This window comes from Jaculus jaculus, chromosome 11, assembly GCF_020740685.1.
Source record: "Jaculus jaculus isolate mJacJac1 chromosome 11, mJacJac1.mat.Y.cur, whole genome shotgun sequence".
Taxonomy (NCBI): domain Eukaryota; kingdom Metazoa; phylum Chordata; class Mammalia; order Rodentia; family Dipodidae; genus Jaculus; species Jaculus jaculus.
The window spans coordinates 50,149,436-50,167,254 of record NC_059112.1 but is presented as its reverse complement, the minus strand read 5'-3'; the positions used below and the strand labels follow the sequence as shown (position 1 = coordinate 50,167,254).

Sequence of the window (17,819 nt, the reverse complement as noted above, 5' to 3'; positions counted from 1 at the left end):
GTATGAAAATATAGTCATTTAAAATGATCTTGTGAACTTACCTCCTCTGCTGAGTTAGAAGTGGCAGGGTAGCTTCTGAGGAGCTAATTATATCAAGTTTCTTTTATACTGTGTATAAGGAATAAAAGTCTAGAAGCTGGCAAAAGTATATAGGGGAGCCTGGACAAATCTATGAATGAATGTGACATTTCTATTTTGATCTACAGTAAATGCTAGTAAACATCTGACTAACGTTGTGCCTTAATTAGACTTAAAAAAAAAAAAAAAAAACCTATCTTGAATGTGGCTCCTCTAAGTGAAAAGGACATTGTGTGACATTAAAGATATCTGTAAGATGCAAATACTTCCATGTGTTAAAAGGTACTAAATGGTCTGTGAGCCAAGGCCCAGGATATTCTTTAAATACAAAATTTTGCCACCATTGAGAACAAGAGTAAATGTAATGCACTATTATTTGTAAATTTTAAATGAATTCTTATTAAGAGAGAGGAATCCATTCCAGCAAAAATATCAGTAAACATTCTTAAAATAAATTCAGTGACCTTTTTACAAAAGATTATAAAATTCAATTTATTGAGTTTCACACAAGATGCACTTATAAAATTAGTACTGAATGCCATTATGACAGGAAATGAGTATCATCCCACACTCCCAACAGTGCCTGCATAGGAAATGAAAACCTTCTGAAACAACAACAGAGAAACAGAAAATTTAAGGTGACCCAAACCAGGTTCTTGCTCTGCTCAGGGCCTTTTGGCAATGCTTCCTCCAACTACTACTCACCACCATTAATGCTGTTCTTTTGTTGGTGAAAAGATGATGAAGAAGGGGATAGTTTTAAAATGGGACCACAGAAGCATACACAAAACAATTAAAATGTTCATTTTTAATTAAAAATACATTCTGCTTTCACAAGGCATATCTGTAAAATATCTTCAACATCAATTTTCAGATTTTTTTCACTAGTGCAAAACATTAGAAATGAGTGCTGTATCCTGCATGAACAAGCCAAAGCATGACAGCTTCTTTTACATTTTACCCAGGAAATAGACAAATCCCTAAAAATTGCCTTCATATAAATATACTTGAAATATTTGCATGAGAGCTCATTTTCACAACTCAAGGGAAATAAAATTAATGGTACCAACTTCTGGACAGTTCTGAAATCAGAATTGTTCAATTTTTATAGAAATACAGAAAACATTCTCAAGATGAAATGGGATAGAAATAACTTATATTATGATGCAGGCCACCAACTAGTAACTAAGCAGAAATGGAATCTCAAACAAAAAAACAAAAAGCACCTTCTGGAAGCTGTTCCCAATATCTGCACTCAAATGTCTCCCCTGGTCCAGACAGGTGTCCAAAACACATGAGAGCATCTTCTAACAGCTATACCATCACCTTGCCCAGAGCCCAGACCCCCAGGCACCACTGAAGGACATATGCATTCAATAACTAGCAGGATGCTGCACCAATAATATTTAGCCTGTTCAATACCACATCCTTTAAGCTGCAATAATTGATGAAGCTATTAGTTTTAAAACAAACCAGTTAATTATACCTTACAGTTAACGATGCTCTACTTTTTCAGTAAAAAATGCCTTTTGGTAAGGAAATTTCTGTTTTATCACTGCAAGTAAAATAACACACAGCTCACATTTTATTGTAGAGAGTAAATTGAAGAATTATGAAACATTTCTCAGTGATGCATTGCCTTCATTCACGTTTTTTCTCAAGTAAGTGACCTGGCTTAGGGCTTTCTTTCTATAGACTGTTGCTCTTCATCGTGGCTGCTTTGAGGAAGCCTTTACACTGATTAATTCAGATGTATCTTTAGGGATTACTCTGGTCGCAACAACATTTATCCTGAATTATATTGAATAATTTTTATTAAATGCTTTGGCAGATGAAGTAGTTTGAAAAGTTTGTGACGATAGTATGAGACGAGAAAGGGAACTCATGATGAAAGCTTCACAGTTTCCCAGGTCTGTCCTTAGACTGGAGAGACCTTGAGGCAATATTCAACATTCTGGAGGACAGGGCTGACAAAAACAAAGAACTCTTGATCTGCTTAGGCTGGGTCTGGAAACGATACTGTGCCCTGGCCAAGCAGGAGGAAGTGCTTGTTGTCATCCATTGAGGCTCCCAGAGTCATGGCCGGTGGTTGCTGTTCTGTGATCTGATCTCCTACCAGATCACATTACTGGAAGAAAGATACTAAGATTTGCTTGCCATTAATAATTTAAGTTTTTAAATAAATATTTAAGTGCCATTTTTAGCATGTCTGTCCCAGTGGCACAGTATTTGGTGCACTAGGGCCCGGCATCTTCACCTCATGCACCACAGAATTCAGTCAATTCGGTTTCCACAAATTGTGAACCTGTCTATCTCTAACAAATCTTTCTTTGAGGATCTGTGTTTTAGTTCAGAATGTTCCTGTGTTATGTCTTTTTCATCACCATCTGGAGTTGTCAGAAACTGATCAGAATTGCTGGTCACAAGTAAGGGTATGACATTTTCCTTTTGATGAACAGGCTGGCTGATGACTGAAGCAGACAGGTTTTCTTCTGTGGAAAGACCTGTGGAAAAGTAGATCCACTGAATTAGAAAGTAACTTCAAATTTATAGTAAGTACAAGCATTTCAGTTGCACTAAAAAGTGTCTTTCTTTCTCTCCCTCTTAGGTACAACAATGACTCAAATGTGTACTAAGTAGCCACGATTGACAGTAGAACTTACATATACACTAACTCTTCGCAACTAAATTTTCAGAAAGTTGTATTATGTTGACCGTATATAACATCACCACCCAAATCTGGAAAGATTCTCACTTCAACACTGCAGCTCCCTCCTATGTGAATACTTCCTACTAAGACTATTGCTTGACCTCAAAAGTAACACTCAGGACTCTGGGGAGGAGCTACACAGACCCGTGCGTATTTCACCTCTTCTCTGTAGTCATTGTAGCAAGATTTACAGTAATATCAACACCTTCTGAAGGTGTATATTAGCCTGTGGCCATACCAACCCCAAACACAAGGCTCTTGGAAGCTAGCTGTCCCTGATTAGTGCTCAGAGGATAAAAAGTCCATATTGAGCAGAAAACCACCCAACCTAACCATGAATATTTATGTTAGGCCACAGGAATCCTAGGGTCTGGCTATGGGGACAAAAATGAACCACAGACAAACTGGCCTATTTAAAATGTAGAGCCTGATGAGTTCTGCCATGTGTACACACCTGCTGAGACCACTGCCACTTGGAGTATATACACATCCACCCATCTCTGTGCACACTCTCCATCCCAGTGCTATTGGGAGTACATACACATCCACCAGTCCTTGCATACCCACACCCATCCCACTGCTGCTTTCTGCCACTGAGGTGATAAGCCTGATGCTGTCTGCAATGTTTACTGTTCATGCCTTCCTTATGGCTTGACGTCCACACTCTCCTTCATGGTTCCTAGACTGTTGTCATTTGACTTCTAGGACATCCTTCACAGACAGTCATCTTAAACTTACTTCTCATTACAAGATCTAGTGGCCACCTTCTTGACAGCAAGCACACAATTACTTAAGTAACAGAACTCAGCCACTACGAACTACCTCGTAAATAAATGAAATCTGCATATTATTAATAGTACTTGTATGTTCTTTATCATGAAAAGAATCCTCTGTAACTTCTGATATCACTTTATCTTCTGATAAAACAGGATTAGCATGAGCTTACTTCAGAGCAGGTTGTAGTCTAGCTCCTCCCCTTGGCTCTCTCCTTGAGTTTGTTGTATGATTATGGCCACCGAGGTTTAGCCCATGCTGGCCTTTCCCAAAGTGTCCTTTCAATGGGTCTTTTACTGCTCCTACCCACTCCAAGTCAAAGCCAAGGACCTCGCAACAGTCACGGGGCTATGGGTGAACTGGAGCCCTCTGAGTCTCTCAGGCCCTTGTGCAGTGTCCTCCCCCTCCAGCCACCTGGCCTTTGTCAGCCTCTGACACACTAAGGAGCTCTGCTCAGTTATCTCCTGACCAGAGGGAGGGACCATGTCCCCGATGCCCACTGCCACCTGACATGGCCCACTTACTACTATTCCCCTCCTCCAGCAATCTAGAGCAGGCTCCACCAGAGCAGGGACACTGCCCTCTCCTCCCTGCTGTGTCCCTCCTCTGGCCTATACCAGGTGTGGTACAGGTGTAAAGACAGTACCATGTCATATGCATTTGTGGTGAGTTTATGAAAAGACCAGACAAGGCAAGATAGGAAAGAGCAAGTCTGTAAAGCACTGCTAACCCTTACTGAACAGTGTTTCTGCAGGCGTTCAAGTCCACACTGACAACAGTTCAGGGGGGAGAAGAAGCAAACATACCTTGAGAGGACTTGCACTTGCTCTGGGATTTATTAGATGCTTTTCCTGGAGTGCCGGCAGGGGGAGGATTAAATAGCTTTTCTTCCATTTTGGCTTCCTTCACATATTGGCATGATTTTCCCAACAGCACAATACTATTGAGTATTTTCAGGGATATCAAACTAAACAGAACACAAAACAAACCACCACTGTTAGAATTAACTTGAATCACTGTACATGCCACTTTCTACCTTGCCTTCTAGTAGGTATGCAGCAGCAAGAGAAGGGATGGGCCCAGGAGGTCAGGGGATGTGGGCTTTAAGGTGCATGAGTTCCCTAGGACACACAGGAAATTCTACCACTTGTCTTCTTTCCTGGTACCAAGTAGTTTAATAATTATTTTCTAACTTAAAACCAAGGACATTTAGCAGATGTGGATGAAATAATAAAAAATGTATATCCTCTAAATATTTATGTTTATGCCCACGTAATAATGCTACTTTCACATTTGTTAGAGGGCTTCTCTTTTCAGAAGGCGGTGACTACTGGGGAGACTCAAAACTCATCAAAGTTATGAGAAGAAGTGACACTGACATATTTATCACACCCTCCAAGGCCCAGGGACCAAAGTGGAAGAAGAGATGGGAAGAACACTAGAGCCAGAGGACGGGGAGGGTGCTGTAGAACTTCCAATACTCTAAGTAGCCACTGCATTCAAGATCTGCATGACAATATGAAGGTAAAATAATGACATTCAAATAGACGGACTGGAAAGAAGTGGCAGGTCAATGGAAGGGGGTATGAGATGGGGGATAAAAGAGACTTGTGGGAGAAGATATAATCAGGATACACTATGTATATGTATGGAGTTTATCAATAAATGTTTACAAAGTAAAAATTAATAACCATGCTCCAGCATGACATATTACCTGTTAGTTGTATGCTGTGAGCACACATTTATTTGCACTTTCTTGCTGTGGAGAAATGGGTCCATTTACAAGGCATTGGTGGAGGCACAGTAGGAGCAAGAGAATGGTTTGCGGTCAGTGTCTAAGCTGAGCCATATGGACCTGGGAAAAATCCTCCACCAGCTAGTATAGAGAGTAGAGGATTGGGTACAATGCTCAATGCAGTACTCCACAAGGAGAAATGTTAAACAAGTTTGCTTCTGTGTTACTGCCATTATAGTCGTGTAACAAGAAATCTTCGATTGTCCATGTCAGTTAATGTTTCTCAAGGACACTACTTTAAGTGGTCTTAAGAGTGTTTTGTTATAAGACTATCACACAACAAAATGCATTATAAATGACCCATATATCTGGATGTTTAGATTATTTCCATTATTCTGCTTCTATTAAAAAGTTTTAAATATATTTTTACTTTATTTATTTGCAGAGAGAGAATGAACGATAATAAGAATGAATGGGAGCGACAGGACCTCCTGCCACTGCAAACCAATTCCAGATACATATATCCCTTCCTGTATTTGGCTTTATATGGATATTGGGGAACTGAACTTGGGTCATCAGACTGCATGCAAATGCTTTTAACCTCTAAGCCATCCCTCCAGCACCTACTAAAAAGTTTACTTAGCTTGAATCGTCTTGAAGATAAATAAAAATACTAGAACAAAACAAAGGGCTAGAGAGATGGCTTAGAGGTTAAGGCACTTACTTGCCTGTGAAGCCTAAGAACTCATTTTCAAATCTCCAGGTCCCATGTAGTCAGGTGCACAGTGATGCAAGCATGCAATGTCACACATGTGCCACAAGGGGGCGGACACATTTGGGGTTTGTTTGCAGCAGCTGAAGGCCCTGGTGCACCCATTCTCTCTCTCTCTCTCAAAATATATATATATTTATTTATTTATTTATTTATATTTGAGAGAGGGAAAGTGAGAATGGTTGTACCAGGGCTTATTGCCACTACAAATAAACTCTAGACACATGTGCCATTCTGTGCATCTGGCTTTTTGAGGATCTGGGAAATCAAACCTGGGCCAGCAGGCTTTGAAAGTAAGCATCTTTTAACAGCTGAGCTATCTCCCCAGGTCCATATCTAATTTTGTAAGGCAACGTCTATAAAATCTGGCAGCAGTTGAGTGGCCCTTGCAAAAAGCCCATAGGCTCTTGCTGTCTTCTGCTCAGAATCTGGAATTGTTTCCCTCCCTCAAGAACCTTCATGTAGCCGGTAGGTCCTAAAGCCATCCTCTTTGGCCTGCACTTTTGTGCTTGTTCAGTCAGCCAAACCTGAGAGGCCTGCCCTGCACAAAATTTCTAAGACAGGAACCTCTATAATTCTCTATTTCTCACTACCACATTTTTCAGGCAAGTATCTTACCCACTAAGTCATCACTTCATCCCACTACCACATTTTTCTTCACAGCACTTAACACTTTCAGAGCTCCAGAGACACTTCAGAGCTGTGCACAAGAAAGTAATACAAGATCACTATCTATTTGTCCACTACAATTTCAGTGATACCAAAGAAGGGCACTTGTCTTCTTTTAGTTCCTAGAGAAGTCTGGGTCCAGCATCAGAGTTGCAGAAGCCAAGCCCACCAGGAAGGTCAGTGGTGGGAGTCCTCCCTCCAGGGCTGGCAAATATATCCTCTTTGGTAAACTACACAGGTTAACTGTAACTAAGCAAATATTTCAGGTATTTCATATACAAGCTTCACTTTCCTAAGTTATGTCTCCAAAATATGCGGACAATTAATTTATTAAACAAAGATGGTAGCAGCTGTGCATGATTTAACAAAAAAGAGAGAGAATGATGCTATGAACATCAAGGTTTGGGGGTATGAGAATCTTTACCAGATTAGGAAGGTGTTTGTTAATGTCAAAAGAACTTAAGAGAGCAGGGGATGGTGGTGCACGCCTATAATCTTAACTCTCAGGAGGTAAAGTAGTAGGATCAGGAAGTCAAGGCCAGTCTCAGGTATATAGCAGGTTTGAGGTCAGCCTAAGTTACATAAAACTCAATTCAAAGAACAAACAAGAAAAACCCCCCACACTTAAGAGTTACCTTGGTTTTTCAGGTAGGTTTTCGTTATAGCCCAGGCTAGCATGGTATTCACTATGTATTCTCAGGGTGGCTTGAACTCATGGTGATCCTCCTACCTCTGCCTCCCCAGTGCTGGGATTAAAGGCGTGCACCACCACGCCTGGCTCAACTGCTACTGTTTGAATATGGTTGTCCTCTCTAATCCATGCTATGGGACAGTAAGACACAGGACCGGGTAGGACCTTTCAGAGGGTAACCAGGGATCTCTCTGTCCTTGTGATGGTCCATTCATTTGATTAATAGATTAGGGGGCTGTTTCCAGAGTGGGCCTGGTATAAAGTCACTTTGGCTACTTAGGTCTCTCAATGATCCAGCCTCTGGCCACATTAATGGCTGGAGACTGCCAGCAAGAGAGCATCATCAGATGTGGCACTTCCAACTTGGACCAGAATCATTTCCCAGAACAAGCCATCCTTTTGTAACTTACCCAGTCTGTGGCAATGTGTTTGTGGTGGTTTGATTCAGGTGTCCCCCATAAACTTAGGTGTTCTGAATGCTAGCTCCCCAGCTGATGGATATTTGGGATTTAATGCCTCCTGGAGGGAGTGTATTGTTGGGGGTGGGCTTATGGGCTTTAAAGCCAGTTTCCCCTTGCCAGTGTTTGGCACACCCTACTGTTGCTGTGGTCCATCTTATGTTGGCCAGGGGGTGATGTCCACCTTCTGCTCATGCCATCGTTTTCCCCTGCCATCGTGAAGCTTCCCCTCGAGCCTATAAGCCAAAATAAATCTCTTTTTCCCAGAAGCTACTCTTGGTTGGGTGATTTCTACCAGCAATGCGAACCGGAGTGCAACAGTGTTATTAGCAAAAGAGCTAAACTAAACTGTAAAGCACTTATGTGTTCATTCAAATGGTCAATAGGAAACAACAATTAACCTGATCAGAGCTGCATCTTGCTATGGACATCACTGCAACCAGTAACATATCTAAAAGGTGAGGACTGAGACAGGCACTGAATATGCTGGGAAGTGTGTTCCTGACTTGAAATGTGGGAAGGGTTTGGACAGTAGCATGGGACCAGGTAGCTGTGGAAAACACTAATTATGAAATAAGAACATCGTAGGTATGTCTGGAAAGCAGACTTCACACTAGGGCAAGACCCTGAGACCTACAGCCAACATCATTCCCAATTTGCTTTTTGTTCCCCAACCTTCTCCTGTGGAGATTCTCATATTTGTGCCTCTAAGAGTCCCCAACACTAATGCCTGTGCACCCCACATATGTCACAGGTAGACAGCCCAGGCCACAAGCCTCACCAGTTCACCTCTTCAAACCCACCACATTACAATACTGTTTTCTTAACACCTGTGACTGTTTGTTGGTTCACTTAATGTTTGTTTCTTCCAACTAGATAGTAAGCTACTCGGGGACCAAGAAACTTTCAGGTAAGTTTCAGCCAGCCATAGGCAGAGAAATTGCATTTCTCACCATGTCTAGGTTGTGTCATTGGCTAGGCTGCTAAGGAATTAAGCATGGCAAGCACACTAGAAAGTCAAAAATATTTTTACATATGGAAAAGGATTGCAATGGAAGACTGACTCCCACCACCCCTCACAAAGAAAATATGGGTGAAACCTAAATCTATGCACAAAGTAAGATTTAATTAAACATTAAAATCTATAGCATATAAGGTAAGGAGAGCATTATTTGAGTTCTCTTAGCTTCCAGTATTTATATTGTACTGTAAAAATTACAAACATATTCAAGAATAATCAATCTTACCCAAAATAGAAGAGTACAACACAGGCATAAGACAGGATTCCTTGCACTTTAATTGAGCTTGTTACAACTCTGATGAGCTAGCCAAAAACAAACCAAAGCAACAAAACACAGACAAAATACAACCATAGTTATTAATTAATATTTTTTCAAAGAAAGGTTTCTTCATCTTGATTTCAACATTTAGCCCATACCTACATCTAAATCCAGGAGGGTAGCTCTAGATTTGCCAATTCATATGAAAATCCACCTGTTAATAAAATCTTGGATTTGGGTTTGTGCAAGCAAACTCAGGAGTCAGACATTGCCTAACTCATCAGTACTACCTTTACTAGTACCTAGAAGGGCTACAAACCAGCTAATCTTTTTAAAGTGAAGCATATTCTGTGAAATACAAATAAATTCATCCAGTGTTTGATACCTAATTCCTTTGCATAAATTCCTAGACTCGTAATAATTACATCACAGCACAACATTTTAACTGCCATCTAGAAATGCAGGATCAGTTCATACTGCCACTACCATCTCCAGTGGCCCTAATAATACCCACCATCATGTGCATCCTTTAGAAAAGAAAAATCTTGGTCCAATAAATAAGCAAGAGTTTCTCATTGTTAGGAAAGCCATTTACATAAGAAGTTCTTTAGTACCAGTTTTCTATTGAATGGCTCAAAATCTAAAAGGTTAATATATTCTTTTTTTGTTTGTTTGTTTTTTTCAAGGTAGGGTCTCACTCTAGCTCAGGCTGACCTGGAATTCACTATGTAGTCTCTGGGTGGCCTTGAACTCATGGTGATCCTCCTACCTCTGCCTCCCAAGTGCTGGGATTAAAGGTGTGCGCCACACCTGGCCTACATTCATAATTTAAAACAAACTTTTCTTCAAGTTAGTTCCTTTAATTTTATATCAAGACATGTTGAAATGAACATGCTAATAATCCACAAACTAATGTTCTATAATGATGGCTATCTCAGTATGGAAACACAGGTAAGCATGAACTTACTAAAACTGCTAGTGGGAGAGGAATAAATCCCATCCTCCGTGCCACCGAGTCACTGTAGTCAGTATATGCCTGCATGCAGAAAGGAGGAAAGGGGTCAGACTCAAGGGCTAACCAGTGTACAAAGTACAATTCACTGAAGTACAAACACAAACAGAACCTGGTGTCTGGCAAGTTATTTAATAAAATGATGTGGAAATCTAAGCATTCACAGGAAGTTTCAAATACAAAGTGCCAAGACCTTCATGTTTAGGACAGAACACAACAAAAGTAGCTGATGGAGAGGAAAGGTTTATGGTGGGCAGGGAAAGGATGATAGAGCAGGGGCTGGGCAGCACTTTTGCTGGGGCAGCTGGCAGAAAGCAGTGAGAGAGTGAGCTAAGATCTAGCTATAACACTGCAAAGCCCACCCTCAACAAAATGCCTCTTTCATGCCAGGCATGGTGGCGCATGCCTTTAATCCCAGCACTCGGGAGGCAGAGGTAGGAGGACTGCTGTGAGTTCGAGGCCACCCTGAGACTCCATAGTGAATTCCAGGTCAGGCTGGGCTACAGTGAGACCCTACCTTGAAAACCAAACCAAACCAAACCAAACAAAACAAACAAAAAACCACCTCTTTCAGTAAGTTCTGCCTCCCAAAATGTCACCAGTTGGGGAACAAGCACTCAAAACACTTGAATCTATGGGGGACTGACTGAAAACTACTACACAAAGTGATGCAATTATTACAATTCTGCAAAACATTATATATACATATATATATTTGTGTGTATATATATATATATATATATATATATATATATTTGATATTATGGATATTAGCTTGTAAGCAATTAGTGTCTCAAAAAAGACACCCGTTCAGTTTTATACAGTTTTGTCTTAACTAATATTTTATGCTAACTTTAACACTTTTCAGTTAATTTCAGACTACGCCTCTGATAAAATGCTTACGTTTTTCTGTCGGCTGCTAACAAGGTCAAAAGCAAGGCTGGCTCTATATTCACTGTAGACCTAAAGGAAAATGAGAAAGAAGTACTGTATAATCCAGTGCAAAGATTTATACTTGGTAGATAAAAACCTTTAATAATTACCAAGGGACAGATGCTAATAACTAAGCAATACTCACTCTACAGTTTTCCTGCAATATTAGTATGTGACTAAAACACAGCCTCGATCCTGCATTTATGACATTCATAGCCTTTAAAAAATATTTATTGGTCATTTGTATTTTTTCATTAAAAAATGTTTATATATTAGGGGGCATAAAAACATTCAAAGCCCAAGAAAGCACCAAACCCCATAAAGCCTCCAACATGGCAGGGATTAAATGAAACCTCACAGTTACATCATTAAATATTAATAGTCTTATCTCACCCACAAAGAGACACAAGTTAACAGGCTGGATCAGAAAAATGGACCCATTCATCTGCTGTCTATCCTCACCACTAAGGAAAGACACTTCTCTAAGGGTAAAAGGATGGGAAATTGTTTTGCCAGCAAATGGAAGTAAGAAGCAAGTGGGTATGGTAATATTAATATCTAACAAAATGGACTTCAAACCAAAAGTCATAAAAAAGGACAAAGTAGGACACTTTTTATTCCTCATGGGAATGATCCAACAAGAGGACATCACAACCATAAATCTATACACATCAAACACTGGTGCACCAGTTTATAAAGTTATTTGACAACAAAATAGAAATAAATCACAGTATCATCATAGTATGGGATTTCAACACCCCACTATTACCAATAGACATATCATCCAAGCAGAAAATCAACAGGGAAATAATAGATATTAACAAGGTCACAGACCAATTAGACCTAACAAAAATCTACAGAACATTCCACCCTAATTCTACACAATACAGTCTTCTCAGTAGCCCATGGAACCTTCTCCTAAAAAGATCATATATTAGAGCATAAAGCATGCCTCCATAAACTCAGGAAAATTGATGTATTATATCGGACCATAACACATTAAGACTAGAAATTAACAATAAGAGAAACAGCAGAAATTGCACCATCTCCTGGAGACTGAACAACACACTACTAAATAATGAATGGGTTGTGTAAGAAACAAAATAGGAAATAGTTAAAATTTCTAGAATTGAATGATAGCGAAAACATAACTTACCAAAACTTATGGGATACAATGAAGGCAGTCCTAAGGGGAAAATTCATAGCACTAAAAACCTTCATAACCAAGACAGAGATATCTCAAATTAATAGACTAACCATCCAGCTAAAGACATTGGAAAAAAAAGAACAATCCAACCCCAAGAGTTCCAGATAGAAATAATTAAGATCAGAGCTAAAATTAATAAATTGGAAACAAGAAAACTATTAAGAAAGTTGACAAAATAAAGAGCTGTTTCTTTGTAAAATAAACAAGATTGATACACCCCTGACCCATTTGATCAACCAAGCAAAAAGATAATTTCAAATTAACAAAATTAGAAGTGAAAAGGGAGAGGTTACAAAAGGCAAGAATGAAAGTGGAAGGACATAATTCCAAAACCGCTGTTCCACAAAATTAGATAACCTGGAAAAAATGGATTGAATTCCTAAACACATACCACCTACCAAAACTAAATTCAGAAAAGATTAATCTCCTAAGCAAACCTATCACGTCCATTGAGATAGAAAATATAATCAAAAACCTCCCCAAGGGGAAAAGTCCAGGGCCTGATGTATTCTCACCTGAATTCTACCAAGCCTTCTTCAAAGAACTGAAACCACGTCTTCCCAACATAAGAGAATAGGTAATGCTTCTTCACTCCTTCTATGAAGCTAGCATCACCCTAATACCAGACAGAGGTATAAGAAGAAAACTATAGATCTATGCCCCTGATGAACTTAAGAGGCAAAAATCCTAAACAAAATGCATTGCAAACCAAATTCAACACCACATCAAAAGCATTATTCACCTCGAACAAGCAGGCTTCATCCCAGGGATGCAGGGGTGGTTCAACATAAGGAAATCTATTAAGGTAATGTACCACATAAATAAACATTATCATAAGAACCACAAGAGCATTTTGATAGATGTAGAGAAGGACTTCCACAAAAATACATCATCACTTCCTGATAAAAACACTGGAGAGACATGGTTGGAGGGTGTATACCTCAACATAATAAAGCTATATACAAATCACCTAAAGCCCAAATCATGGGGAAAGATTCAAGGAGTTCCGATTAAGATCAGGAACAAGACTGGGGTAACCACTCTCACCACTGCCCTTCAACATAGTACTAGAGGTTCTAGCCCAAGCAATAAGACAGGAGGAGAAAGATATACAAGGGATACAAATAGGAAAAGAAGAAGTCAAACTGGCCCTATATACAGATGACATGATCCTACACATAAGTGACTGGAAAGACTATACCATAAAACTTTTAAAGGTGAGAAATTCCTTCAGCAAGGTGACAGGATAAAAAAACAACACACAAAATCAGTAGTCTTCCTACATGCAAAAGACAAATATACAGAGAAAAAAAAATCAGTGAGGCTGTTCTGTTTTCAAACACGCACACAAACATGCATACAATCAAATACCTGGGAATAACACTAACCAAGGAAATGAAAGAACTATATAATGAAAACATAAAAACACTCAAGAAAGAAACTGAGGAGGACATGAGATGATGGAAGGATCTTCCATGCTCCTGAATAGGTAGAATTAGTATTGTAAAAATGACAATTATATCAAAAGCAATATACAGATTCAATACAATACCAATAAAAATCCCAGTATCATTCTTCACAGAGATGGAAAAAATAATCTCAAAATTCATGGCCCCATATATCCAAAAATGTCCTCAGTAAAAGAAACACCTCTGAAGGTATCATCATGTCTGATCTAAAGCTGTAACACAAAGCCATAGTAACAAAAACAGCATGGTAGTGACATAAAACCAGATATAAGGACCCATGGAACAGAACTGAAGACCCAGCCCTTAGTTCAAGTAACCACAGCTACTTATCTTTGACAAAGGAGCCAACAATGTAAATTGGAGAAATCATAGCAACTTCAACAAATGGTGCTATCTGGACAAACTGGATAACCATATGTCGAAAAATGAAACTAGACCCACTCTTATCACCATGCACAAAAATCAACTCCAAATGGATTAAAGACCTCAAACTAAGACCTGAAATTCTCAAACTACTAGGTGAAAAATAGGGAAAATTCTCCACAATATAGGAGTGGAGAAAGACTTCCTGAATAATACCCTAGTAGCCCAGTAAATTAAATAATCTCTCAACCAGTGGGATCTCATGAAGCTAAAAAGCTTTTGAAAAAACAAACATGTCATAAGCAGAGCTAACAGACTGCCCACAGAAAGGGAGAAAATCTTTGCCAGCTATATACTGACAGAGTCCTATTATCTACAAAGAACTCAAAAAAATTATGCAATAGAAATGTCAAACAATCTACTCAAACAATGAGAACTGAATAGGGAATTTCCAAAGGAAGAAATACAAGTGGCCAATACTTAAGAAAATGTTCAACAACCTTAACCATCAGGAAAATACAAATTAAAACTATGAGATTCTACCTTATTCCAGAAAGGACCACAATCACAAAAAAAAAAAAAAAAAAAAAAAAAAAAAATCAAATGACAGTAAATGTTGGTGATAAAGCCTGCAAGGCAAAGAGGAACCCTCATTTACTGCTGATGGGAGTACAAACTTGAACAACCACTATGGAAATCAGTATGGAGATTCCTGAAAAAGATAAAAATAGAGCTACCAGGCTGGAAAAATGGCTTAGCGGTTAAGCGCTTGCTTGTGAAGCCTAAGGACCCTGGTTCGAGGCTCAATTCCCCAGGACCCACGTTAGCCAGATGCATAAGGGGGCGCACGTGTCTGGAGTTCGTTTACAGTGGCTGGAAGCCCTGGCGTGCCGATTCTCTCACTCTCTCTCTCTGCCTCTTTCTCTGTCATTTTCAAATAAATAAATTTAGAAAAAAATAGAGCTACCAACAAATCCAGCCATTCCTCTACTGGGCATCTACCATAAAGTTTCCACTCTTCACTGCAGAGATATTTGCTCAACTATGTTTATAGCTGCTTAACTCACAATAGCTAAGTACTGGAATCAAACCAGATGCCCATCATTTGGCAAATGGATAGTGAAGATGTGGTACATATACACAATGGAATTCTACCCAGCAGTAAGGAAAAATGATATAATAAAGTCTGTAAGAAAATGGACAGACTTGGAACAGGCCATACTAAGCAAAGTCATACAAACATAGAAGTCAAATGTGGCATGGTCTTCCTTATCTGTGGTTCCTAAACTGGAACAGCTTGAGTTGCACACCTATTTGCCCAAACAACTCGAGAGACAGGTAATAGGGATGAAAGGGCTTGGGGGGAAGGTAATGGGAGGAAGGAGGGGAGATATACACAAAATCAAATCAAAAATGAATTGGTACCATAGAAGACAGTGGTCTAAAAGATATAACCCTTAATAGGAGCATGGTAGGATTGTCTGGTAAGATGGTCCCTGGAGAGGGTGAGATGAAGCCTAACCCTAAAACATTTGGCTTTCGCTGGTTAACTCCCCATATCAGAAATTGGTTACAACCCATGTTGAACTATTGATCAGAGAGACTTACTAGGTCCCCAAAATAAGACAGGTTGTTGTCAAAACACTTGATTACCCACCTGAGGTTAAAAGGTAAGACCCTGTTGCTGATGATACAGAAAATAGTGAGATGTGGCTGAATCTGCAAGGAAGCTCATTCCTAGATGATTACCCATATAGTGCTGAAAAGTGCTACATGAGCTGCTGGGGGAAAAATGGCCAACAACCTTGTGAACTAGCAGGGGACACTGTTACATGAAAACAACCAGCTTTCATGGGTAACCAAAGGTTTTCTGATTGGCTAAGAGATCTGCTCAGTGGCAAGGAACCTACACCTGGAACTGGGAACCAAGATAGAATCCTGTGGAGACCAAGACTATGGACTTCAATGAAAAGTTCCCACTAGTCTTTGGCCAAAAGTGAGGCTACACCACAAAAATCTCTCTAAATTAACAATGCTTATCCCCTTTAACCTCTCCTGATATCACTCACTGTTGAAGAACCTATTTCTCTTTTTCAGAAAGCAGCAAGAACCAAGGACAACCAAAATATACCAAAAAGCCAAGAATAGATAGCTGACTCCCTAGCAGAAGATGAACCAACCATAACGCAGCAGCCAGGGCCCAAGTGAAACCACAGAGGAATTGGTGGGATGAACAAGGGTGCTGCTTCCATGGCACGTATGGCAACCTGGGCCCGGAGACAGATACTGAGGATACTTAATATTCACCAAAGCAGAAATCTAGAAGCTGCTGAGAGCTCAACACTAAAATAGCCTTAAAGCGCACCCACCAACACTCAGGGAATTTTGTGGAAGAGGAGGTGGAAAGAATGTAAGCACCACAAGGTGGGAGGGAACACCCAGAGGCATTGCTCCTCTCCCAACCCAACCCAACACATACTATGATTGACAACTTCTCTCACAATTCCATGGTAAATACCAGCAATCCCAGTAAGGAGGGCCTTCAGTGGAGTTGGGGCAGGAAGGAGGGGAATGATGGTACTAACACATGATATATCCATACAAAGTTTCTACTTAATAATAAAAGAAAATAAGAAAGAGAGGGCTGTGAAAACAAACACTGAAGCAATGGGCACAAAACATTACTTATTAGGTGTTGAGGAGACAATGAATGAGAACGGCAAACCAAGGCCCCTTGCTGCTACAAATGAGCTCTAGATGCCACTTTGTGCGTCTGGCTCTATGCGGTTACTCTACCTTGGCTAGCAGGCTTTGAAATTAAATGCCAATGTAGTCTACCTTCACAGTTTTTTAAAGGAAAGAGTGTCTACTCTGAGTAACATGTAAAAAAACTGGCATTGTAAATTAAATGAACAGTTTAAGTTTTAAATGCATTATTATTTGCATCTAACCAAAACCATGCCTTCTTAGAAAAATGGATACTAATAATAAGTGAAAGAAAATGGGGTTAAGAAACAGTAGTGTAGTAGCTGTAAGGGCTCTTAAAAATTGTAAACTTCCAGGCTGGAGAGATGGCTTAGCGGTTAAGTGCTTGCCTGTGAAGCCTAAGGACTCCAGTTCAAGGCTTGATTCCCCAGGACCCACATTAGCCAGATGCACAAGGGGGTGCATGCATCTGGAGTTCGTTTGCAGTGGTTGGAGGCCCTGGTATGACCTTTCTCTCTCTACCTCTTTCTCTTCTCTGTCACTCTCAAATAAATAAAAAAATAAAAATAAATTGTTACTTCCACTAACAATTGTACTAAATACTTGAATTAAACTTACTAATTTTGATTTCAGGTGTTAAGAAAATGATCCTTAAGAAGGGAATCAGTGTACATCAACAAAGAAAAAATATGGTAACACCACTTATCAGTGGTTTTCAAAAAAGACTGAATCCTATTTTCTTCAATTATATTAAAGCACTCAGAAACTCATAAATCAAAATCAAAGTTAGGCAATTGTAACTGCTTACAATTTTAAACATTTGAGTTAAACAGTATTTATCAGAGTAAGACTGTTTTTTAAAGTGTAACTTGGCCAAGTGTGGTAGCACACATCTTTAATCCCAGCCTGAGAGGCAGAGGTAAGGCGGATCAGTGTAGTTTGAGGCTAGCCTGGAACAACAC

At 39.6% G+C, this 17,819-nt stretch overlaps 1 protein-coding gene across 1 annotated transcript in view; it reads right to left on the bottom strand.

Moving 5' to 3' along the window:
- Positions 1–551: 551 nt before the first annotated feature.
- Tapt1 (transmembrane anterior posterior transformation 1) overlaps positions 552–17,819 on the bottom strand; it is a 61,340-nt gene continuing 44,072 nt past the window's right edge. The window contains exons 10-14 of the mRNA XM_045130182.1: positions 11,083–11,142; positions 10,135–10,203; positions 9,135–9,211; positions 4,369–4,529; positions 552–2,582 (exon numbers count right to left, since the gene is read on the bottom strand). Of these exons, the coding sequence (XP_044986117.1) occupies positions 2,353–2,582; positions 4,369–4,529; positions 9,135–9,211; positions 10,135–10,203; positions 11,083–11,142 (597 nt within the window). The 3' untranslated portion in view covers positions 552–2,352. The remainder of the gene's footprint in view (positions 2,583–4,368; positions 4,530–9,134; positions 9,212–10,134; positions 10,204–11,082; positions 11,143–17,819) is intronic.